We start from the raw sequence: 27,421 nt of genomic DNA, 5'->3' as shown, positions 1-27,421 counted from the left end.
GGCATATCCAAATTAATTTCCAACCTGCCCCTAGCCAGCCTATATTCTATCGCTCGAGATCTTTACATAAATGTCAATTGTCAATATCACAAGATTTACATTAGTTAGGGCATGGCAGCGTCATACAAGATACAAACCAATGGCTTTGTGGGGGGTGAAAAATCATGTGAGGGGATAGGGAATAGAACAAGATTCATGTTTGGCATGAAAACATATGGCATGGCAACGATGGAATAGTTGGCTACAGCATAATGAAACAGTATGTGATCAGACTACTTCAGACGTACTGTACCTTTGGATAGGTCCTGAAACTTGTCACTGGTTTTCTTCTTGCGCCATTTCCAGGGTTTGAAGATCTTCCCTATAGTGGAGAGCTTCCCCTTCTGCTTCAGTGGAGGAGTCTGGGTGCTACCCACCACAACATCACAGTTGGACAGAGAAGCTTTTTCCAGTCCGTCAACTGTGGGGAAATCACACAAGGACACCTGATCAGAAATTAATGAACTTATTTACTTAGCCATGTGGAACATAGGGTAGCAAAACTACCGGTAATTTACCAAAGTTATCGGAACTTTCTGTAATTTTGTAATTAACAGGTAATCTATGGTAACTTTGGTCATTTATATTAAACAAATTTTTTTCTTAATCCTTATATCTGTGTCCATATTGTCCATGAGTTTCTAGTGGATAGACCATGTGGTTCAAGAGAAAAGAGCCTACTTAATGAAAAAACATCTAATCAACAATGGCATAATTTTCGATTAACTCTGCAACTATTCCAACAGTTTGGCGCCAAAACATTTACAAAAACATATTGACATAGTAAAATAAATACATATATTTGATATGTTATGAAAATTCCATACAATCCTGAATGTTTCCGAAATTCCGGTAGTTTACTTATAAACTTTGAAAGTTACCGGTAATATACCCTCCATTTGCAACACTATTGGAACATTATGCTTTACGAATTACTAAACACAAAATGAGAAAGTGGATATTGCACAATGGTGAAATCACTTCAGTATGTGTCAGAAATAAACATGTACTTTCACATGACTTTAATTAGATTTTCTAGGCCAACCATTTTGTCAACAATTATCCCAACTTTGTTGCATTTAGAAATGTCTCTTCTTTGCAAAACAAATCATCATCTCCAAAGCAAAGCAAAATAGCAGATAAAACCTTCTGATACAGCGCTGCACTAGGGCATTCACAGTGATTCATTTGTTGCTGTACTTGGCCTTAGCAACCAGATTCATGTCCTTCCCTAATCCTTTCCTTTCCTGTTTGAAAGTAAGAAGCCAGGGGAAAGGGAACAGGCTGGAATGCTAAGGCTGGAGGGGAAAAGATGAGGTGTGGCGTTTCCTCATGTCTCACTTCTCAGGAATAGGGAGGTTCCATGGCCCATGGCTGCTGAATGTTTTCACTGCACCATAAATACATGCAGTCCATACAGTATTCAGACCCCTTGACTTTTTCCACATTTTGTTACATTACAGCCTTATACTAAAATTGATTAAATAAATACAACCATCTCAGCAAAGCGAAAACAGGATTTTAGATTTTTTGCACATTTATAAAAAACAGAAATATCTTATTTACGTAAGTATTCAGACCCTTTGCTATGAGACTCGAAATTCAGCTCAGGTGCATCCTGTTTCCATTGATCATCCTTGAGATGTTTCTACAACTTGATTGGAGTCCACCTGTGGTAAATTCAATTGATTGGACATGATTTGGAAAGGCACACACCTGTATATATAAGGTCCCACAGTTGGCAGTGCATGTCAGAGCAAAAACCAAGCCATGAGGTTGAAGGAATTGTCCGTAGAGCGCCGAGACAGGATTGTCTCGATGCACAGATCTGGGGAAGGGTACCAAAAAATGTCTGCAGCATTGAAGGTCCCCAACAACACAGTGACCTCCATCATTCTTAAATGGAAGAAGTTTGGAACCACCAAGACTCTTCCTAGGAGCTGGCCGCCTGGCCAAACTGAGCAATCGGGGAGAAGGGCCTTGGTCAGGGAGGTGAACAAGAACCCGATGGTCACTCTGACAGAGCTCTAGAGTTCCTCTGTGGAGATGGGAGAACCTTCCAGAAGGACAACCCTCTCTACAGCACTCCACCAATCAGGCCTTTATGGTAGAGTGGCCAGATGGAAGCCACTCCTCAGTAAAAGGCACATGACAGCCCGCTTGAAGTTTGCCAAAAGGCACCTAAAGACTCTCAGACCATGAGAAACAAGATTCTCTGGTCTGATGAAACCAAGATTGAACTCTTTGGCCTGAATGCCAAGTGTCACGTCTGGAGGAAACCTGGCACCATCCCTACGGTGAAGCATGGTGGCGGCAGCATCATGCTGTGGGGATGATTTTCAGCGCCAGCGACTGGGAGACTAGTCAGGATCGAGGCAAAGATGAACGGAGCAAAGTACAGAGATATCCTTGAGGAAAACCTGCTCCAGAGCGCTCATGACCTCAGACTGGGGTGAAGGTTCACCTTCCAACAGGAACCACCCAAAGCACACAGACGAGACAACGCAGGAGGGGCTTCGGGACAAGTCTCTGAACGTCCTTGAGTGGCCCAGCCAGAGCCCGGACTTGAACCCGATCGACCATCTCTGGAGACCTGAAAATAGCTGTGTAGCAACGCTCACCATTCAACCGGATCTGCAGAGAAGAATGGGAGAAACTCCCCAAATACAGGTGTGCCAAGATTGTAGCGTCATACCCAAGAAGACTTGATGCTGTAATCGCTGCCAAAAGTGCTTCAAAGTACTGAGTAAAGGATCTAAATACTTATGTAAATGTGATATTTCAGTTTTTTATTTTATATAAATTAGCAAACATTTCTAAAAACCTGTTTTTGCTTTGTCATTATTTACATTTTACATTTTAGTCATTTAGCAGACGCTCTTATCCAGAGCGACTTACAGTTAGTGAGTGCATACATTTTTAAATTATGGGGTATTGTGTGTAGATTGATGAGGAGGAAAAAACATTTAAATCAATTTTAGAATAAGGCTGTAACGTAACAAAATGTGGAAAAAGTCAAGGGGTCTGAACACTTTCCGAAAGCATGTTTTATGTACATACAGTACATAAAACGCTGCTACCACAGAGGAAGATTCTCTACCTACTTTGTTGAAAAGATTAACACCATAAGAATTGGAATCATCGCCTCCACGATCAACTGTGGCGTCCCTCGAGGCTCCATTCCTTTTCATAATCTACAAGCTCCCCCTTGGTCTCCTAATCAGGAAACACAACATCCAATTCCACTGTAACATAAAAACAACCCCAGACTCCCTCTCCTTCATAACCCCCAATACCTCAGTGAACTCTTCAGCCCCAAACAGTCTTCAAGTTCACTCCGGTCAAATGATCAATGACTCCTTGCAGTCCCAAAGACGCACCTAAAAACAATGGGTGACAAGCATTCTGCTGTCTTGGCCCCCGGCTCTGGAACGAGCTCCCACCCACCACCTCTGCCTTTAAGTCTGAGCTCAAGAAACACTTCTTCAAACTGGCTTTTGCTTAATGTGATTGTTGTGGTGTCTGGGGCGGCAGGTAGCTTAGTGGTTAAGAGCGTTGTGCCAGTAACCGAAAGGTCGCTGGTTCTAATCCCAGAGACGACTAGGTGAAAAATCTGACGATGTGCCCTTGAGCAAGGCACTTAACCCTAATTGCTCCTGTAAGTCGCTCTGGATAAGAGCGTCTGCTAAATGACTAAAAATGTAAATGTTGTTGGTCTTATACATTAGTTTCAAGTTATTATTTTGTCCTTGTCACCTCCTTTATTAAACGTATGTATCTTGTATAGTACTAGGCTGCTCGCTATCTTTTAATTTCTCGCTTAAAGTTTTTTAGCCCTTTTATTAAAGTGTTTTCCTTTTAATGGTTGCTCTCAACGTAAAGAGCTTTGATTTATTTCTGTAAATGAAAAGCGCTCTACAAATGCAATTTATTATTATTATTACAGTATGTTTGATGTTTGTTTTGATTGCTGAAGGAGCACATCCTTGTTCAGGAGAAACCACTGTTAATACATTAAGGCTGATTTAATAAATTGAATGAAAGAAAGGTGTTTTTTTTTTTTTAACATGGTGGGATAGAATCCCTGACCATCTCAAGAACAATTCAAGCTCCATTTCATTTAATCTCCAGGTAGCTGTAAATAAGCAGCACTACAGTAATATGAAAGCATGAGTCTCTGTCTGATGGAGGGGAAGTGAAGTGAGGCCTGTCCAAATAAAAAGGGAACACAAGAGCAACACATGGGAGGTTCCCATTGACACAAAGGAAACATCACACAGTGTAAAAATGATGTGCTTGAGAAACATAGGAAGTGTCAAAGATGTAGGCCCTATTCCAACTACGAGAGATGAAGGAGAGTCTAAGAAGCGAAGGGGCCAAAGAGATTTCTACTTTCAATTCACATTACATACTTGCCTTACCTTTCATTGCGGCTTGCAACGTGACATTCTTGGTCCGCAGCTCAAATTGACCATACATATCACAGTTCACAAACTATTTAACAATCCAAGCAACTTTTCTTCTAAAACATATTACAATACTGTATATTGCAACCAAACCATATTACACTTTTGAATAAAGCAACAATCCACAAGCATGTGCAGACAATTAAAGGGTTTCTTTTCTCGTCCGTACACATTAAAAGATGCACTACGCTGAAATCGCTCCGCAATTTCCTGGTTGCTAACATTCTAATAGTTCACTTAATTTCAGTTTATGTGACAAAGCAAGCAAGTATGGTATAGAGAATCATTGCACCATCTAAACCGCTGTGAAATATATTTTCCATAACCACAAATATTGTATTTTCAGCTGGTGTACAAAACTGAAATTAAAAGACGCAAAAGCTAAACTTAAGAACGGGAAGCATAGAAATAGTGCACATAGAACAGATCTACCACTTCTTAGACTTGATTTCAATGAGAATGACAGATCTATGACTCACATTTTAATGTGAATTTGGTCGGGTCTCCCAAAAAGTTATATTGCAGCTTTAAATTAGCTGATAACAAACAACCAACTCCTGCTCGCTAGCTAACTAACTAACATTAACAACATGTGTCATGATCAAGTAATGTTAGCATATCGATAATGAACGTTTACCCCTCCCATACGAATATAAAAGTACAGTAACGTTATCATACAGTGTCATTCATATTATATGATAGGCTACACCGCTAGGTAATGTTAGCTAGCAAGCTAGCTAGCTAAACAAAATAATTTCTGCATCCAAACATAAACGTGCTGGCTGTAGCTGAATGCTGACGTTTAGCTGAACCATAGCTAGATAGGAGCTCTTAGGCTTACACTAGCTACCGTATTAAAGTTACCTTAGAACAAGCCAGGCTTCATTTGATCAGTATCATGGAAGTCATAATATGAGGGAAAAGCAAATTGCGACTGAAAACGTTGATAATTCCCTGGGGAGTTGCTTCTCTCGGTAGAGGCCCAGTGCAGTCAAGCAGAAAACACTATTGAAATGGAAAGCTATGGCGACAATTTCAGAATGTAACAGGCTGTTACTACAATTTCATGTAAAAAGTCCACCTGTGGTAAATTCAATTGATTGGACATGATTTGGAAAGGCACACACCTGTCTATATAAGGTCCCACAGTTGACAGTGCATGTCAGAGCAAAAACCAAGCCATGAGGTTGAAGGAATTGTCCGTAGAGCTCCGAGACAGGATTGTGTCCAGGCACAGATCTGGGGAAGGGTAATAAAAAATGTCTGCAGCATTGAAGGTCCCCAACAACACAGTGGCCTCCATCATTCTTAAATGGAAGAAGTTTGGAACCACCAAGACTCTTCCTAGAGCTGGCCACCCGGCCAAACTGAGCAGTCGGGGGAGAAGGGCCTTGGTCAGGGAGGTGACCAAGAACCTGATGTTCACTCTGACAGAGCTCTAGAGTTCCTCTGTGGAGATGGGAGAACCTTCCAGAAGGACAACCATCTCTGCAGCACTCCACCAATCAGGCCTTTATGGTAGAGTGGTCAGACGGAAGCAACTCCACAGTAAAAGGCGTACGACAGCCTGCTTGGAGTTTGCCAAAAGGCACCTAAAGGACTCTCAGAGCATGAGAAACAAGATTCTCTAGTCTGATGAAACCAAGATTGAACTCTTTGGCCTGAATGCCAAGCGTCACATCTGGAGGAAACCTGGCACCATCCCTACGGTGATGCATGGTGGTGGCAGCATCATGCTGTGGGGATGTCTTTCAGCGCAAGGGACTGGGAGACTAGTCAGGATCGAGGGAAAGATGAACGGAGCAAAGTACAGAAAGATCCTTGATGAAAACCTGCTCCAGAGCGAAGGTTCACCTTCCAACAGGACAACAACCCAAAGCACACAGACAAGACAATGCAGGAGCGGCTTCGGGACAAGTCTCTGAATGTCCTTGAGTGGCCCAGCCAGAGCCCGGACTTGAACCCGATTGAGCATCTCTGGAGAGACCTGAAAATAGCTGTGCAGCTACGCTCCCCATCCAACCTGACAGAGCTTGAGAGGATCTGCAGAGAAGAATGGGAGAAACTCCCCAAATACAGGTGTTCCAAGCTTGTAGCGTCATACCGAAGAAGACTCCAGGCTGTAATCGCTGCCAAAGGTGCTTCAACAAAGTACTGAGTAAAGGGTCTGAGGGGTCTGAATACTTTCCGAAGGCACGGTAGATAGATGAATGGATGGATGGGAGTCGTACTAATTACCCAGAATGACACACAATATCCCAAACAGCTACCAAAGAAAACCTGAAAGTTTGAAACAACCACAAACTGTTTGGGGCCTTTTGGGGTAAGCCTATTGAAGGACTCATTATAAAGATCTTCTACAATAATCACATTTAGCCTCAATCAATCAAGCTAAGCTTACAACCAAATATGAAAGAGGTGCAGCCCATGAGGGGCCAGCTGCACTCCAAACCTCCGATCCCATGGTTTCATTCCCAGATTGATATCAAATAGGAACAATGGGACTGTTACAGCAGGTTCTTTGTGTGGTTAATGACAGAAAAATCTGTAATGCTCACAATTATCACTTCAATAAAAAGACTAGAATTGCCTGGGAGCGAATGGACAATGGCTTCACTTGTTGCTACTCAGTGGAGAGAGTTAGAGAGGTTGACTATTAGGGAGAACTGATTTGGGACAGAGCTCTATATTTAAAATCAATTGACAGACATTGAGATTTACAGTACCAACTTTCTTCCGTTCTTAGACGAGCAAATTTAATTGACAGAGGGAACATTAGTCCTCAAATTTCTTTGATTATCTTGTGAATTAATTGATGGTGCTAAACCAACCAAACAGACAATGATTGAGATTGCACTGACAACAGAAACATCTAGGCCACATACAGCAGAATGCCAATCTGCTAGGAGAAAAACATTATTAATAATTTGTTGTCAATGTGGATCTCCTAACACATACAGTATACAAAGCCTAAAATTAGATGAGTTAATCTCTGTTATAGTCCAGGCAGCAGCTAGTTTGGGTGGAGGTATAACTCACAGACAGTATCAAACAAAGTACTGCAGGACAATAATCATTCAAACAGCTATTTGACAATTGAGAAAATGGTTTAGGGACACAGAGATGCAAAAACAAAGTTAATAGTCCCCAGCTTTAACAATGCCTCCCTTCAGAGTCAAGGAGAATTACTTGGAGCCATAACGAAATGAAAGACACAGAAAATGCCACTTCTGTACAGTTCCAGTCATACATTTGTATATAAGCCCTATTCGCACGGGACTAGTATTAATATAGAACGTCGGTTATGTAATTATTACCCCAGCATGTCCGTTTTTCCAGTGGACGAGTCGGACGGGATTCGTTTGACCAAACTGCCCCTGTAATTATATTTTTTCCGCTATGACGGAAACCTGGAGGCTCTTCTAGGTGTGAAGATATTTCAAATGTCTAGGGATAGCCTAATATTGGCCTGATGGCCTTCAGTTAAGAGAAGGTCTAAATAATAATGCATATCAATAAGAACCATGAACTGTAAGCTACGCAGACATTTAATTACCTGACGTCATTGGCACAATATCGTCCACTTGATCTTTTAAAAGAGAAGTATGGCAATAGGAAAGTTGATATATGACGAAACAGATCATTCATCTGTCGGCTAAGTGCATAGCACTTTGTTTTAAGCATACATTTGTTCCCATGTTCTTACCCAAACTGGGTGCAGCACCTGTTAAACTCTGTAATATCCCTCAAAACACAGGGATGACAATTCACATGGGATAAGTATTATCAGAGGACCTTGGAGTTTGCCAAAAAACAGTACGTTTTTACGGCTGGGATAATAGCCTTCCTGCCAAGTAAAAATTAATGACATGGTAGATTCGGACGGGACTAAAATTACGGATGTGGTGATTTGTGCTCGTGCAGATAATTACATTACCTGAGCTCCCCCAGTAAAACGTATCCCGTCCAAATAGGGCTATGGCTGCATTTACACAAAAAAAGATCAGAATTGGGCTGCCTGTTTAAACGCCGCCATAGACAAATGTATGACTGTTACTATACAGAGTCTTAGATTTAAGATTACATTTAAGTTACCAGTAGGTCTATATCAGCTTAAGTTGTAATGACACAACAATCAAGACATTTCAGAGAAAAGAAGAGGCCTATAAGACTTAGAAAAAAAGGTCCAGCGTGCCTCAGTCAGGTTGATAATTGTTTGGGGGGTGTCTAGTGAGATGGGAAATAGAACTGAATCAGACAAAAGAAACATCACAAATGGAGCACACAAAGAGAAGAATACAGACAGTCAGTCGTCACTACTCCAAGAGAAACATTTACTCTGAAACCAATGAGTCTCCTTGCAAAAGAAATATCATAATTTTTTCTAAAGTAATGAAAGGGCATTATATCAACACAGCAGCAAAATGGTTCAAAGTACTCAGCCTCAACCTGGTCTACCACAATGCTGCGTAGGAGGGTCAAAGCACATTGTCTGCTCCTATGTGATTATTGAGGCACTTACATATTGTTTAGTAAACACTTTTCGCAAACTCCAGGCCTGGAGTTTTATTTGAGGCTGTGTGACTCGTACTGACCAGATGACATCCATAGATTCTATTTCTATGATGACGTCATTGGAAAGGAGTGTCATAACCAAAAACAGCAATACCGTTTGCGCCTCAAACAGAACTTTGAGTAGCCAAATTACATATGATGAAACTACACTGCTCAAAAAAATAAAGGGAACACTTAAACAACACAATGTAACTCCAAGTCAATCACACTTCTGTGAAATCAAACTGTCCACTTAGGAAGCAACACTGATTGACAATACATTTCACATGCTGTTGTGCAAATGGAATATACAGGTGGAAATTATAGGCAATTAGCAAGACACCCCCAATAAAGAAGTGGTTCTGCATGTGGTGACCACAGACCACTTCTCAGTTCTTATGCTTCCTGGCTGATGTTTTGGTCACTTTTGAATGCTGGCGGTGCTTTCACTCTAGTGGTAGCATGAGACGGAGTCTACAACCCACACAAGTGGCTCAGGTAGTGCAGCTCATCAAGGATGGCACTTCAATGCGAGCTGTGGCAAGAAGGTTTGCTGTGTCTGTCAGCGTAGTGTCCAGAGCATGGAGGCGCTACCAGGAGACAGGCCAGTACATCAGGAGACGTGGAGGAGGCCGTAGGAGGGCAACAACCCAGCAGCAGGACCGCTACCTCCGCCTTTGTACAAGGAGGAGCAGGAGGAGCACTGCCAGAGCCCTGCAAAATGACCTCCAGCAGGTCACAAATGTGCATGTGTCTGCTCAAACGGTCAGAAACAGACTCCATGAGGGTGGTATGAGGGCCCGACGTCCACAGGTGGGGGTTGTGCTTACAGCCCAACACCGTGCAGGACGTTTGGCATTTGCCAGAGAACACCAAGATTGGCAAATTTGCCACTGGCGCCTTGTGCTCTTCACAGATGAAAGCAGGTTCACACTGAGCACGTGACAGACGTAACAGAGTCTGGAGACGCCGAGGAGAACGTTCTGCTGCCTGCAACATCCTCCAGCATGACCGGTTTGGTGGTGGGTCAGTCATGGTGTGGGGTGGCATTTCATTGGGGGGCCGCACAGCCCTCAATGTGCTCGCCAGAGGTAGCCTGACTGCCATTAGGTACCGAGATGAGATCCTCAGACCCCTTGTGAGACCATATGCTGGTGCGGTTGGCCCTGGGTTCCTCCTAATGCAAGACAATGCTAGACCTCATGTGGCTGGAGTGTGTCAGCAGTTCCTGCAAGAGGAAGGCATTGATGCTATGGACTGGCCCGCCCGTTCCCCAGACCTGAATCCAATTGAGCACATCTGGGACATCATGTCTCGCTCCATCCACCAACGCCACGTTGCACCACAGACTGTCCAGGAGTTGGCGGATGCTTTAGTCCAGGTCTGGGAGGAGATCCCTCAGGAGACCATCCGCCACCTCATCAGGAGCATGCCCAGGCGTTGTAGGGAGGTCATACAGGCACGTGGAGGCCACACACACTACTGAGCCTCATTTTGACTTGTTTTAAGGACATTACATCAAAGTTGGATCACCCTGTAGTGTGGTTTTCCACTTTAATTTGAGGGTGACTCCAAATCCAGACCTCCATGGGTTGATAAATTTGATTTCCATTGATAATTTGTGTGATTTTGTTGTCAGCACATTCAACTATGTAAAGAAAAAAGTATTTAATAAGATTATTTCATTCATTCAGATCTAGGATGTGTTGTTTAAGTGTTCCCTTTATTTTTTTGAGCAGTGTACACACCAAATCAAAAAGCATTCAAATGCTTCACATCCATCTGTGTGCTTTAAATTCGATCAGACATGCTGTTTGCTCACCAGATGTTTTCCCCTTTGTCTTGCTTTATGTACCACTGGCAACAAGAAAGATATTTGGTCAAGGGGAAATAAGGAGAAGTTTCCTCAGCGGAAGCCACTGGGGAGGGCTTATGCACTTAAACATCAAGGTATTTTAAGATCCCATGCTATTTGATATTGAAGAATTTTCTCATATTTAGTGTAATCGACCAAACATGTAAAACGCTGAAATGTTGTATTACGAACAGTGAAAATGATGGACTATGATTGCTTATAGGAGGGGAAAGAACTGGGAGAGAACAATGTTGTTAAAGAGAATACATGCCTTGCAAGGTACACTCAACCATAACACCTTGGGTTATGTGGCTGCACTATAAGGTTCTTTAGGCCTTGAAGAGTTGAAATGTCAGGCATACATTAACTTGTGAGTAATGTTATTGTTAAGTAAGCATTGTGGTTAGTATGCTACAGAAGTTGCATCCCTGTTCCACCCTGTGCCGACAGCAGGGCCGGCCCGCCCATTACGCAGGATTAGGCGGACGCCTAGAGGCATTTTCCCAGCTAAACTGACCAAGACGCACCTCCAACACATACCACCTCACATAATTCTGCCCCAAAACAATGAAAACGTATCTCACCCAGTGGCATATGGGCTATTAAAGTGAACACTGATGCCTCCCCATGATAAGCAGTGCACTTTGCCAAAGGCAGGGGCGCAAAATATGTAGCTTGTCCATGCACAGCACACCTCTCCATGGTGCTGTCGGAGACGCAGTGCTGCGGCACTTCACCAATACTCAGTCAAATCATGTAGCCTATACAGTAGAAAGAGTATATAGCCTCTGTGACCTTTTCTGTAGCCTACAGAGCGACCAAATTTATAACAATGTCATGAGAGAGACAGTTTTTACATCATGTGTGTTTCCGATCAAATAGCCTAAATGGTGCCCTATCAGATAAAACATTTGCTTCGATGTGAATATTAATTAACATGTTAACAAACACACTATATTCTAAAAACAGGACAGGTCAACGTAAAATGGACAGTAGCCTATGGAATGAAATCAGGCTACTCACTACTGCTGTCCGGGAGTTTCACTCAGTGGGCTAAACTGTCATGATTTGATTTAATAAATTAGCGATTTCAAGTTTGTAGGACTATTCGTCAATTTCTGATCTGATCAAGGCGAAGAAGAAAATACGAACTGCATTTTCCAAGATAACGCAATGCATGATAAACCTGGGTAGCTGACATATGCAGCACGTGAGTTTCACGTTTGGGGAAGCTAAGAATGTATCCTACCATTTCTACCGATCTGCGTGCCAGTTATGATTTTCATACCCACATTTCGTTTCTCAAAATTATTGTCACATGGTTACAAAAATGACAGAAGCTCAGTGTATTATTAGTGGTGGTCAGAAATCCCCAAATGGGCACTTTCCTACATTTGCGCGCTGCAGGCCAGGTATCCTACTTTATGCGTGATCAGGCTCGCACACTCCATCAACATTAACAGGACAGAGAAACAACCAGACACATGCTCATTGCTCACACGGAGTGCTCCAAACAAAAGACAATGAAAAAATTTTACAAAACTCGTCAATCATGGTACGCAATAAACCAAAACTTGTTTCTCATAACTGTAGCAGGTTGTGAACTCTGCAAACGATGTTTCCTCTCTGAGAATGAGAACGGTAAATGACTAACTAATCCATGCATTAAAATAAATTTATGTAACCAAATGACGGGGATTAACAGTACATTTACTACAGATGACATATGTAATGAGGAATTTATAAAAAATAAACAAAGGACAAACAATTCACACAATTAAACAATTAATGTGCATTAATTGACGGGAGACAGCTAAGCACATTCTGGAGAGTGATGCGCCTATATCTTCGCCACCCAAACCTCCCCTTCTTGTCTCAACATTTCAAATTATACTCAAGACACATCATCTTCACACATATTTTAGATACTTTTCACTGACAGGCGCAAATCAATAATCAGCTAGGTCTATTGCCATGCATGCTGCCCAAATTGCGGACTGCCCAACTAGGCATAGGCCTACTCGCCTGTGATTTGAAACAATCCACAGCAAAAAAAAATTAAGAAGCTAATGATCCTCTGTGGCTAAGTCATGCTCTCTGGTTAAGTATTGTTAATATTTTATTAATGTAGACAGGAGTAATTACAGTGCATTCGGAAAGTATTCAGACCCCTTCAATTTTTCCACATTTTGTTACATTACAGGCTTATTCTAAAAAGGATTAAATAAATGTTTGTTCCTCATCAATCTACACACAATACCCCATAATGACAAAACAAAAAAACAGTTTTTTAGAAATCTTAGCAAATGTATTAAAAATAAAAAGCTGAAATATCACATTTATTTACATAAGTATTCAGACCCTTCACTCAGTATTTTGTTGAATCATCTTTGGCAGTGATTACATCCTCACGTCTTCTTGGGTATGATGCTACCCGCTTGGCACGCCTGTATTTCGGGAGTTTCTCCTATTTTCTCCGCAGATCCTCTCAAGCTCTGTTAAGTTGGAAGGGGAGCGTCGCTGCACAGCTATTTTCAGGTCTCTCCAGAGATGTTCGATCGGGTTCAGGTCCGGGCTCTGGCTGGGCCACTCAAGGACATTCAGAGACTTGTCCCGAAGCCACTCCTGCGTTGTCTTGGCTGTGTGCTTAGAGTCGTTGTCCTGTTGGAAGGTGAATCTTCGCCCCAGTCAGAGGTCCTGAGCGCTCTGGAGAAGGTTTTCATCAAGGATATCTCTGTACTTTGCTCCGTTCATCTTTCCCTCGATCCTGAATAGTCTCCCAGTCCCTGCCGCACAAAACATCCCCACAGGATGATGCTGCCACCACCATGCTTCGCCGTAGGGATGGTGCCAAGTTTCCTCCAGACGTGACGTTTGCCATTCAGGCCAAAGAGTTCAATCTTGGTTTCATCGGACCAGAGAATCTTGTTTCTCATGGTCTGAGAGTCCTTTAGGTGCCTTTTGGCAAACTCCAAGCGGGCTGTCATGTGCCTTTTACTGAGGAGTGGCTTCTGTCTGGCCACCCTACCATTAAGGCCTGATTGGTGGAGTGCTGCAGAGATGGTTGTCCCATCTCCACAGAGGAACTCTGGAGCTCCTTTAGAGTGACCATCAGGTTCTTGGTCACCTCCCTGACCAAGGCCCTTCTCCCCCGATTGCTCAGTTTGGCCAGGCGGCCAGCTCTAGGAAGAGTCTTGGTGGTTCCAAACTTCTTCCATTTAAGAATGATGGAGGCCACTGTGTTCTAGGGGACCTTCAATGCTGCAGACATTTTTTGGTGTCCTTCCCCAGATCTGTGCCTCGACACAATCCTGTCTCGGAGCCCTATGTACAATTCATTCGACCTCAGGGCTTGGTTTTTGCTCTGACAAGCACTGTCAACTGTGGGACCTTACATAGACAGGTGTGTGCCTTTCCAAATCATGTACAATCAATGGAATTTACCACAGCTGGACTCCAATCAAGTTGAAGAAACATCAAGGATTGTGTGTAGATTGAGGAGGAAAAATATTTATTTAATCAATTTTAGAATAAGGCTGTAACATAACATAATGTGGAAAAAGTAAAGGGGTCTGAATACTTTCCGAATGCACTGTATATAGTTTTGGAAAATGTTTTTCTATTTACTTTAGGAAGCGGCGCCTATGGTAGCTGATATTTAGAGCTTGAATAACCAAAATGATGTCTTAAGTCTTTGTCAGGTATCAGGACTATAAAGCCAGTGCAACTGCCTGTTTTACAAATGGAAAGGCATTATTTAAAGTGCACTGTGGGCCGACACTGTATAGCCTAGGCTACTATTCTACTTTGCGGGATAGGAAGAGGGCCGCATTTTTTTTGTCTCGCCTAGGGTGGCATGTCTTCAGGGACCATGCAACTTTCTTCACCACCCACATACTAACTTTGACATGAATACAGTAATGTCAGTTTGCTTGAGCATGTGTGACCAACCGGGTATTGAACCCATGTCTTCTGCAAGACTACTGTGTTATCCCACTGGTCTCAGTCAAGGTTTCGTGACTCATTGTGTGTTGGATAATTCACCAAACCTACATGCCCCTGCTCTCTTTTGAAAAGACAACAGATGTGCTGATCAGTATCTCTCCTATTGAATATGTAGTTGATAGTACTCAAACCGGTCAAAAGGAGAGCCAGAGCAGTGTGGTACTGGATTCTTTATTATGCAATAACAGTTCACTATTGCACAAATGATCTGTTTTGCATGTCTTCCAGTTTGCATTGTGATTTAGTTTGGGTATTGAAAACTGGTTTCAAAGATGAGTCATTGTTGACTCATTAGTTCCATGACTGATGAGCATAACGTAACCGTTTGTGATACAATGTATCCGATTCATGTCAAAGTAAAATGTTACTATCGCCTAATGCAAGTCAATTACTCTAACAGCTTTATGCATTCAGAATCAGTTGCAATGATGTAGATGCATATACACGATCACATTGGAGTAAACGGAAAATAAGACACATTTTCAGCAAACGAACTCAAACTTGTTGAATATGTGCATTTAAAATGGGTAAAGTTAGAAAAGTAAGACGAGAAAAATTGTCAGACATGATCGACTTCCTGAACAATAAGATATCTCGGCGTGAACGAGGAAAGACTCACCACTCGCATCTTCAGACAAGGTGAAGACAGACGTCTGTCCCATTCTGTCTTCAATGGACCGCCAAAGCAACAATCACGCGGTCCCAGATGAACTTTCACCACAAAATCGTCGCCATCGCCAAATCATTTCACCTACTTCCGGCCAATTGTTGGGTTAAAACTCTTGAAAAAAACTCCACTGGGTCTGAAAACCACTGTGTAACCTCTCTCCGATTCAGCTCAAGAATGTCTGTCATTTCTTTATGCAGATTAGGCTACTACCCGTCAGAGGTCGAGGGGAGGAAGTCTCTATACCAAGAGAGGAAGAGGCGAAGCGAGAGGGTTTTCTCCGCCCAAAATCTGTCTACGAAAATAAGACCACGAGGTGAGGAATTTGTGTATGGAGAACAATGAGAGCGTCGAATTTGGTAAACAAAAAATGTAATTGCAAATTTTCTACGTGAGGTTTATTTGATCGAATAAAAGTTTCGTAATGCTTAGGTTGTTACAAGTGTACTGATATAAGTGGACGCACGTGGCATTCCAGCAACTTTGAAAAAATATTTGATATTGGGAGTTGTGTCCATTGTTCACACGCGTATCTGCCCTCTCATTGGCTAGAATGTTCCCACGTGATCTTGCCTCCTCATGCCTGTCTTCCGCCTTTGTGAACAACGACTCCCATTGTTAGGGCGGAGACACGAGCATCTCGTCATTATATCCACAATCTCTGCTAAACCGCCCCAATGGCGAAATGGCCAAAATATAATATAACGGTATTTTTAAATTTTTTGAAGGTATGGTATTTGATGTTTTTGAATAATACACGTTATAAACTTTCTTTGAGTAGTGTGTGACCCTAGGGTGACAACACATACATTCTAAATTATTTCAGGGTCTCTCTCCATTGTGATTGTTTTATACAGTTCAATTAAACTTCAACCAAAAATAATGTTCATACATTTCTGCATTTCCAGCACTCATTTGAGATCATGTCCACACTGACACGCAGGGCTGCACGATATGGGCAAAAAAAAACACTATCACAGGTATCAGGCTGTATAGCTAGCTACGTTTACGCTGACTCAGTACAGTTATTAGCATTAGCGGCTAACACGATTTAGCCACAACTTGCTAGGAAAGAAAAACAAACTAATAGTGTAATTATAGAATGCTTGTCGATTTATATTAAGAAGCAAAGTGGAAACAGCATCGTAGTCATCAACATTGTTACCATGCTGACTGAACGCAAGTGTCTCGTGGTCGAGCAACAACAAATGCGCTCCTTGAGTGACGGGGCAGGGCTAGGTCTTGTGTGGAAAGCGGCATCGAGAGAGATTACTTAAGTAGCAAAGTAAACTATAAAATTGTACGTTACACAAGGCGTATCACATTTAACAAACCAAACATTCAAATATCGTTATAAAAGATCATGTAAAACCCAAACCGGTCCGTGCAGCAATACCGGTATATAGTAAAATACGGTATACCGCCCAGACCTAGTCTGGAATATGTTCCGCGATTCATCCAATGGCATTGAGGAATTTACCTCATCATTCACCGGCTTCATTAATAAGTGCATCTACCACATCGTCCCCACAGTGACTGTACGTACATATCCCAGCTAGAAGCCATGGATTACAGGCAACATCCTCACTGAACTAAAGGCTAGAGCTGCCACTTTCAAGGAGCGGGACACTGATCCAAACACTTATAAGAAATCCCGCTGTGCCCTCCGATGAACCATCAAACAGGCAAAGCGTCAATACAGGACCAAGATTGAATCCTACTACACCGGATCTGACTCTTGTCGGATGTGGCAAGGCTTACAAACTATCACGGATTGCAAAGGGGAAACTAAGCCACAAGCTGTCCAGTGACGCAAGCCTACCAGACAAGCTAAATACCTTCCATGCTGGCTTCGAGGCAAGCAACAGTGAACCATGCATGAGAGCACCAGCTGTTCCGGGCGACTGTGTGATCACGCTCTCCGTAGCTGATGTGAGTAAGACCTTTAAACAGGTTAACATTCACAAGGGCGGAATACCAGGACGCGTACTCAGAGCATGCGCTGACCAGCTGGCAAGTGTCTTCACTGACATTTTCATCCTCTCCCTGTCCCAGTCTGTAATACCTACATGTTTCAAGCAGACCACCATAGTCCTTTTGCCCAATAATGTCAAAGTAACCTGTCTAAATGACTATCACCCTGTAGCACTCACATCTGTAGCCATGAAATGCTTTGAAAGGCTGGTCAAGACTTCACATCAACACCATCATCCCAGACACCCTGGACCCACTCCAATTCGCATACAGCCCCAACAGATCCACAGACGATGTAATCTCCAGTGCACTCCACACTTCCCTTTCCCACCTGGACAAAAGGAACACCTACATGAGCTATAGCTCAGCGTTCAATACCATAGTGCCCTCCAAGCTCATCACTAAGATGAGGACCCTGGGATTGAACACCTCCCTCTGGATCCTGGACTTCCTGACGGGTCTCCCGAGGTGGTGAGGGTAGGCAACAATACATACGCCACGCTGACCCTCAACACGGGGGCCCCTCAGTGGTGCATACTTAGTCCCCCCTGTACTCTCTGTTCACCCACTCCAACACCATCATTAAGTTTGCTGACGACATGACGGTGGCAGGCCTGATCACCGACGACGATAAGACAGTCAACAGCGAGGAGGTCAGAGACCTGGCAGTGTGGTGCCAGGACAACAGCCTCTCCCTCAACGTCAGCATGACAAAGGAGCTGATCGTGGACTACAGGAAAAGGAGGGCCGAGCACGCCCCCATTCACATCGACGGGGCTGTAGTGGAGCGCTGTAGTAGAGCGGGGGTCAAGTTCCTCAGTGTCCACATTACTACAGATTTATCATGTTCCAAACACACCAACACAGTCGTGAAGAGGGGACGAACAATGCCTCTTCCCCCTCAGGAGGCTGAAAAGATTTGGCATGGGCCATCAGATCCTCAAAAAGTTCAACAGCTGCACCATTGAGAGCATCTTGACTGGCTACATCATCGCTTGGTATGGCAACTGCTTGGCATCCGACCACAAGGCGCTACAGAGGGTAGTGCATATGGCCCAGTACATCACTGGGGCTGAGCTCCCTGCCATCCAGGACCTCTATACCAGGCGGTGTCAGATGAATGCCCTAACAAATGTCAATGACTCCAGCCACCCAAGTCATAGACTGTTCTCTCTGCTACCACACGGCAAGCGGTACCAGAGCGCCAAATCTGGGACCAAAATGCTCCTGAACAGCTTCCACCCCCAAGCCATAAGACTGCTGCAACTCTGTTTATTATCTACCCTCATTGCCTAGTCACTTTTACCCCTAGCTACATAAGTACATATTACCTCAATTACCTCAACTACCTCGTACCCCTGCACATTGACTCGGTACCGGTACTCCTTGTATATACAGTTGAAGTCGGAAGTTTACATACACTTAGGTTGGAGTCATTAAAACTCGTTTTTCAGCCACTCCACACATTTCTTGTTAACAAACTATAGTTTTGGCAAGTCGGTTAGGACATCTACTTTGTGCATGACACAAGTAATTTTTCCAACAATTGTTTACAGACAGATTAATTAACTTATAATTCACTGTATCGCAATTCCAGTGGGTCAGAAGTTTACATACACTAAGTTGACTGTGCCTTTAAACAGCTTGGAAAATTCCAGAAAATGATGTCATGGCTTTAGAAGCTTCTGATAGGCTAATTGACATCATTTGAGTAAATTGGAGGTGTACCTGTGGATGTATTTCAAGGCCTACCTTCAAACTCAGTGCCTCTTTGCTTGACATCATCAGAAAAAAATGTATAGACCTCCACAAGTCTGGTTCATCATTGGGGCAATTTCCAAACGCCTGAAGGTATCACGTTCATCTGTACAAACAATCGTACGCAAGTATAAACACCATGGGACCACGCAGCCTACTTTGGTGCGAAAAGTGCAAATAAATCCCAGAACAACAGCAAAGGACCTTGTGAAGATGCTGGAGGAAACAGGTACAAAAGTATCTATAACCACAGTAAAACGAGTCCTATATCGACATAACCTGAAAGGCCGCTCAGCAAGGAAGAAGCCACTGCTCCAAAACTGCCATAAAAAAGCCAGACTACGGTTTGCAACTGCACATGGGGCCAAAGGTCGTACTTTTTGGAGAAATGTCTTCTGGTCTGATGAAACAAAAATAGAACTGTTTGGCCATAATGACCATCGTTATGTTTGGAGGAAAAAGGGTATTGCTTGCAAGCCGAAGAACACATTTACATTTACATTATTTAGCAGACGCTCTTATCCAGAGCGACTTACAGGAGCAATTAGGGTTAAGTGCCTTGCTCAAGGGCACATCGACAGAATTTTTTCACCTAGTCGGCTCGGGGATTAGAACCAGCGACCTTTCGGTTACTGGCACAACGCTCTTACCCACTAAGCTACCTGCCGCCCCCACCATCCCAACCGTGAAGCACAGGGGTAGCAGCATCATGCTGTGGGGGTGCTTTGCTGTAGGAGGGACTGGTGCACTTCACAAAATAGATGGCATCATGAGGAAGGAAAATTATGTGGATATATTGAAGCAACATCTCAAGACATCAGTCAGGAAGTTAAAGCTTGGTCGCAAATGGGTCTTCCAAATGGACAATGACCCCAAGCATACTTCTAAAGTTGTGGCAAAATGGCTTAAGGACAACAAAGTCAAGGTATTGGAGTGGCCATCACAAAGCCCTGACTTCAATCCTATAGAAAATGTGTGGGCAGAACTGAAAAAGCGTGTGCGAGCAAGGAGGCCTACAAATCTGACTCAGTTACACCAGCTCTGTCAGGAGGAATGAGCCAAGATTCACCCAACTTATTGTGGGAAGCTTGTGGAAGGCTACCCGAAATGTTTGACCCAAGTTAAACAATTTAAAGGCAATGCTACCAAATACTAATTGAGTGTATGTAAACTTCTGACCCACTGGGAATGTGATGAAAGAAATAAAAGCTGAAATAAATCATTCTCTCTACTATTATTCTGACATTTCACATTCTTAAAATAAAGTGGTGATCCTAACTGACCTAAGACAGGGCATTTTTACTAGGATTAAATGTCAGGAATTGTGAAACTGAGTTTAAATGTATTTGGCTAAGGTGTATGTAAACTTCCGACTTCAACTGTACTGTAGCCTCGTTATTGTTATTTTATTGTGTTACTATTTCCTTATTTTTTTGCTAATCTTTTCTTACGTAAGTAAGCATTCCACGGTAAAGTCTACACGTGTTGTATTCGGCACATGACCATTTTTTTTTTAAATCTCTAAAATCACAATCATGGTATTGTTTTTTTGTTGTTTTTAACTTAGCTAGTTTAAAATAAATATGAACTCACCACAAATCTTAAAATAGGTATTTGAAAACTGAATAGAAAGTTTGTTTAATAATGTATTTTGCCAATGGAAAGCTTAAATCTACATAAATCATCCTAAATTGTCTGAAAATCTGAAAATTGTGGTGGAAAATTATGTTTTATTAAGACAGTACACACATTTTCCCTGTTTTTCTTTCAGACGGCCTGCCACTAAAGTTAGTTAAGGAGGAAAATGATGCCTTTGGAGCCTGAATGGAGGATGCTTTATGGACGAGCCGGTCAACAGGGGACACGAGTGTATTACCGGGAATGCACATCAATCCTAGACGATAGTGCAGATTTAGCGGCCAATATCGGCTGCCTAGGCTACTACCTGCACTACTTTATTATCCTTTTTTTTTTCTCACAACTTTCTTAGAGTGTAACAGCCATCCAAATAGTTCCTCTTTAGCTGTAGGCTATGGTTTCCTGAGAAGAAGAAAAAAGCCCTGAGTGAGCTGTATTGCCTGTGGGTGGAGACCTCTCAGGAAGGCTCTCCAATTCCTGCCCAGAGCTGAAAGAAACCAGCCCTCTCCTGCCTCCAGACCCTCTCTGAGCATTGTCTCACAGGCAGCTACATGGTGAATTTATCACCATAATCCATCTCTTTGTCCTCCCACCTCCTAAACCTTACTCCTAGTCAATAGTGTATGTCCTAAAATTACAGCACAATCATTTTGAATTGGCAAAGCCAGCGCTGTACAATAAGCATATGCTGTTACTTTGACCCTAAATGCTAATAGACTATGAGATGACCAACCCTGAGCTCACTCACACCATTTAAAAATACACCAAAGATGGCTGACTCTATTTCCTTTCGAGGCAAGAGGCTCAACCCATGAAGCAATTCTTATGTCATAGAGTGCTCTGCAGGGGCTCAGCTGACACCCTGGCTGCATGATGTTTGTTAGCAGCAGATAAAATACCTTCACATACCAAAACAGGGATATACTAAACAGTCCAGCACTGACGCACACACTGACTACAACATACCTTGAGTAAGAGCATTGGCATTGTACATTTAGGGAAACTGTGAGTGTAGATAAAGTGAAATGTGCAAACTACTATATATAGAAGCTCAATTAAAGGACCAGGTAGTGTTGACATGTAGGATAATTAGAATCATGATTAATGGCCAGAATGTATGTACACAATAGGGTCTATGGTGACATGATATACAGAGTAGCCTAATGAAAATAGTCTGTAAAAATTCATTGACTGTTTGGTTTAGGTGCAAGGTTGCCATCTACTGTTTAATAAACAATGTTCTGTATACAAGGATATTCTAGAAACTCAAAATCAAAATCAGACCTAAGATAAGTGTTACCAAAATGTCCCACAATAGATGGAGAAACGTAACATTAGCCTTATAATATTGAACACTATCGTGGCTCATATAGTGGTCCTCTGTAGCTCAGCTGGTAGAGCACGGCGCTTGTAACGCCAAGGTAGTGGGTTCGATCCCCGGGACCACCCATACACAAAAAATGTATGCACGCATGACTGTAAGTCGCTTTGGATAAAAGCGTCTGCTAAATGGCATATTATTATTATTATTATTATATATGCTTATAACAATCACAGGTGTAGGATCTTAATTTGATCACTCTTGTTGCTGAGAATCTTCCTACACCGCAGGAAATGCAGATGAGCTTTGTGATTGACATAAATTCACTGAAAACTCACACTAACACACGGTTATATTAACAGTATTGCACTTTTCATGTAGCCTAATTTTGGCCAGCCAATAGCCTAACCACCGATCAAGCAACATTATGGACTAAACGTTAAAATCCTGTTGCTGCAGGATTATTATGCGGCGACAATACAGGTAAAATCAAGATCCTACATCTGTACTAAAGCATTACTAGTCAGCTTTAAGAAAGTGTTACCAAACATTGCTCTAGAGATGAAAGCCTGCAGTGGCTTAGGGAGGAAATCCCTGAGGACTATAACCAATGTGCAGTCTAAGTGCATATGGAAGGGAATTTATGTTTGATTGGCCAAGAGTATTTTCTTTACTTATCAACCTCTCCACAAGAACACAAATACAGCCCCATGAATCTATCAGTGCTAATACACATATTCCCCAGCCAGCCCCACTACTTATTCAGTTCCTGAATGTATTGATAGGTATGTTGAGAACACATAGCCTACTTTTACAAATCACTAGGTAAATACTTTAAATACTAAGTTATAAATAGTCCAACATTTATATTGTTTCAATACTTGACAAGTAATTATGTATGGCCTAATCACTTTTCTATTCTAGTACAAATTACTACTCAGTATTATCCTAGTTATTCATTATGAAGAAGGCCCGATAGTAGGAAGTGAAATAGCGTAATGGATACTGACTGTATATGTCTTTGTATTGTTACAGTATACCTCACTCATTGACTAATTGCCAAGGATAAAAAAAGGAACTGCACTGTAACAGGATGTCTGAGAAAATAGCTCAATGGGCACACATTCCATCGACATGTGGTTGAAAAAGAGAAAGAGTCATACATTATTAAGCAGCAATCTCAGCAAAAATACAAGGTAATTATTGTTTAAGTGGTGCTTTTTAGTTCTTCCTCCTTTTAGATTATTTATTTATTAACCTCAAATGTGGTACCAAAGGGAGTGAGTTCCAAAGTGTTGGTAAACAATATTTTATATAACCTAGGCTCTATCTGTATAAAATGACAGCAAAACCATGATGAACATTTCTGACTATGTCATAACAAATTTGATACATTCAGTGCTCTAAATCGAGATAGGTCCCAGACTATAGGACCTGTTCTGCATAAAGGATTGAGTGGAGCAGACAGGACCGTTTGCCCATACAGTTAATTGCTATTAGATCCAAAAAGCAAAGGCCTAGTTTCGATATCAAGCACTGGGAAATAATTGTATGGTCGTTGAATTTGTCTAGTTGCTTATAGTCTAATCAAAAAGAGCTAAATGTCAGTGAGTGCATTCAGATTACCAGCTGCAGTACAGTACACATTGATGTGAATTTATGTGATGGATCCAGCTAATATTGGCTGTTATAGAGGTTTTTAAGAGTTTAAGTTATACCATTTCGGCATGCCATTCCATAGCTAGCATCAGTTAAAAGGCAAAAATGAAAATGGCATAATATGAGCTAGAGAGGTGCAAGCACGTACTCATACTTCCAATGGTAGAGACGTAATGGTACTTGTGCATGCAACACAATGTGTTAACCTCAAGGTCATAACATTTTAACTATGTTTTGCATGTGCAGTTTGCACCGTAGTTTGAATTGTCCCACCTTTGTGGGACAATTCAAAGTATGCTGCAACCTCAACCTTTCATACCACAGTACATACACAAATCAAAAGTGATTACATACAAATACTGTATATACCTGTATGGTACATTGAGAAAAAAACCTAACACTGACATATCAGAATGACCTACTTGATACACAGCATGATTAGATTTGACCTTCTCCACAAGCAAACTATTATTGAAACTGATACCAGTTACTGTTTGTATGGCGTGAATCTGTCATTACGGGACCACTTCACTTCCTACACTTAAATGTTGTAGAGATACAAATCAATACATGGCATCCTGTCAGTAAGTAGCTTATTTTCCCTGGTCTGGATGGCTCTTATTTTGAAATCTTAATAATAGCCCATTGCAGAGAGAATCGAGAGCATTAAATCAGGGCTAATGATCACGTACAGGTTCACTATGAGAGAGAGGAGAGCAACAACAGACTCAGCCAGAGACAGTCTACACACCCATTGCTCATTCACAAAAAAAACAACAATGTAGTACTGTTTGTCTTTATTGAAAAATCCCCATCACTACCTGTAGCAAATGAGAGATCTGATCTTCCTCAATTAGAATCCAATTGTGTTTGTTCAGATGTTTCATGCTGCTAAGCTTATTGATGCTTTGTACATTGAAGATGTGCAGTGCTTAGTGTCATTGATTTTTACCATTATTACAGTTACTTTGGTCCCTTTCCAAGATTGAACCATTACACTGCCACAATGAGTCCTGTTGTTTCAATTAAAAGTTCAATTGAAAGTACAAGATAAAACTAGGTAAAATAAGCAAACATTTGTAAGAAGGCATTCAATCATTAACCAATGGAAATCGTACAACATTTCCCGCCATTGAGTACATCTATTTTGGGATATGGTTGATTCTGACAGAATAAACAGACTTGCAGCATTAGTAATGCCACAGGGAAGTTGAGAAATCAGTTTTCACTTCATTGAGTTTTGTGAAATAAACAAATTATTAAGCAGATCCTGTCATTTACTTTAAATGCCTTTAGCCTTGTCAAGCATTGGGGTTTTCTACATCACTATGACACTGCTGATTCATTGTTGTCTGAGGCTGTGCAAATGTGAACAACCTGCCTCATATGATACAGCATACAAATTATTTTTTGCATTGTAAAACACAGATTGAAGAACACAATCTACTGTTAAGAATCCACCTGGACCATATGAAATCATGTGTAAAGAAATATACAAAGCTATAACAGACACACAAAGTCATGAGGAATAGCTTTGTATCGTGTCTTTGTATACATTACGTCATTGTTTTTTACTACTGTAGTATTATCATAGTGGCAGTTGATATATTTCTGTGTGGGCAATCAACAAAATATAGACTGACCTTAATGCACTACTAGAGACTTAGTCATCATACCTTGCCACTAGCTATGACTATATGATACGTTATGTGATGATGATGCATGTAATATTAAAAAATGTAATCTCTCAAAGTGATACAGCTGTGTGTTTTGTCTTTATATAACTACAACACAAACCAGGTTTTGAAACAATTTAGGCACAACTAAGTAATTTAAACAACTGTAATCTAACAAAATCACATTACAGGAACGGGTCTATTGTTCCCTGAACAGCGGATCTGAATACACAGAGGGAAACTCATAAAGTTCCTCTTCAATAAGTAGGGTACTTATCAATCACAACTGTCTCTAGGCGGCCCTCTTCATGCACAGTCCAGGGGCAATTTAGAGAGCTCCTACTCCCAACTACTGTACAGTACACACACACAGTGACTTTGACAACAAGCACAAAGAAAATAAACTTTCTCACACACACAGACATACTCAAATATACACAGTAACAACATAGACACACACACACACACACACAGACAGACTCAAATATACACAGTAACAACATAGACACACACACACACACAGAGTAAAGGGCACTCACGAGCATGTTCCATGACTGGATGAGGAGAAAGCGATCACCCTTGTAAGCGGATCCTTTCTTTTCCTCGTCACTCTCTTTCCCTCCCTCTCTCGCTTTATCTCCCTCACTATCTCCCTCTAACCCCTCCCGTGCAGGGAGATGGCTCTCTGACATTCATCTGCGTTCCTCGCTGCCTGCCTCTCTGCTGTGTACCTGACCATGAAGCAGCCCAGGGAGCACAGGGGGATGACACAACAACCATTACCACCATTAGCAGGGCCTGATTGAGCCAGTCTGGAACCTCCCTGTCCACTGGGGCTTTTAGCTGCAGCCTGAGGCCACAGGGAGAGAGAAAGAGAGAGGGAGGGAGAGAGAAAGAGAGAGGGGGAGAGTGAGTGAGAGGGAGGGAGGGAGGGAGCTCTGCAACCTTCATTAAAGCCAGACTAATTCCATTACTGCTATTCACCTAGATTTTTAGATGATCTCTGTGTCAATACCCATCACGATCATCAGAGGCAGAATGGGAAATTATGTGAGGATGCTTGAAGTCTGTGAACAAGAGGGTTTGAGCGATCCACTCTCCACTGTGTGAAAAATCTCAGAAAAAAGGTTTTTCATCTATTTTGAAGCTCAGTGCTGAAATTGGACATTGTTCTAAAAGGAATGAGTCATACTTGAGGGTATTTTCATCTCTGGCTCAGCCAGGAGTATTTAAGAAGGCTGTAGATTGCATGTTACTCTAGAAATGAGCAAGCATGGGAACCCTGGGCAGGTTATGATAAACGTAATTGTTACATTAATCTCTCATGGACAGATGCACGTACCATAATAGAGCATCTGATGCGATTATGTAATATTTGAGTTCTGGTGTCATCAATTATTGTTAGGCTATTGACAAGATAACGACTGCAAGTACTGCCACTTACATATTTCACTCACAACCCGTCTTGTCTCCCAGGAACCAGCACCTGGTTAGGTAGTAGCTGAATAGCCATGGGGGTTGAGATGAGAAGAGGCATCAAAGGCTTCAAAGAGCTGCCAAGTCCTTGGCCCTTTATTGCCCCTGAGCAGCTTGATGCCCAATTTAGAACATTGTGTAAATTATACACACTGAAAATAAACCCCAACAAGGTGCCAACTTGTGCCCTGCTAACACTCCCATCCCTGATGGTGCTACAACTGAACCGCATTATTAAAGTAGCTGCATATTCTCAATGCTCACATAGGCCATATTTGAGAGTCAAAGTCCATGTTAAATTTCCGCCAGTGTTTCAACAAAATGTAATTGAAT

At 42.0% G+C, this 27,421-nt stretch overlaps 1 protein-coding gene across 3 annotated transcripts in view; it reads right to left on the bottom strand.

Annotated features, from left to right (window-relative positions):
- Positions 1–26,380, bottom strand: part of phactr2 (phosphatase and actin regulator 2) — a 56,824-nt gene extending 30,444 nt beyond the window's left edge. The window contains exons 1-2 of one of the 3 annotated variants that reach the window (XM_041858975.2): positions 26,152–26,380; positions 293–460 (exon numbers count right to left, since the gene is read on the bottom strand). In XM_041858975.2, coding sequence (XP_041714909.2) covers positions 293–460; positions 26,152–26,164 — 181 coding nt within the window. In that variant the 5' untranslated portion in view covers positions 26,165–26,380. Of the gene's footprint in view, positions 1–292; positions 461–15,538; positions 15,889–26,151 lie in introns of those variants that run through there. The other 2 variants (XM_041858974.2, XM_041858976.2) reach the window with 2 other exon arrangements.
- Positions 26,381–27,421: the final 1,041 nt, after the last annotated feature.

The sequence above is a fragment of the Coregonus clupeaformis genome, chromosome 31 (assembly GCF_020615455.1).
Source record: "Coregonus clupeaformis isolate EN_2021a chromosome 31, ASM2061545v1, whole genome shotgun sequence".
In the NCBI taxonomy this organism is placed as follows: Eukaryota; Metazoa; Chordata; class Actinopteri; order Salmoniformes; family Salmonidae; genus Coregonus; species Coregonus clupeaformis.
This window is presented reverse-complemented; position numbering and strand designations above follow the sequence as displayed.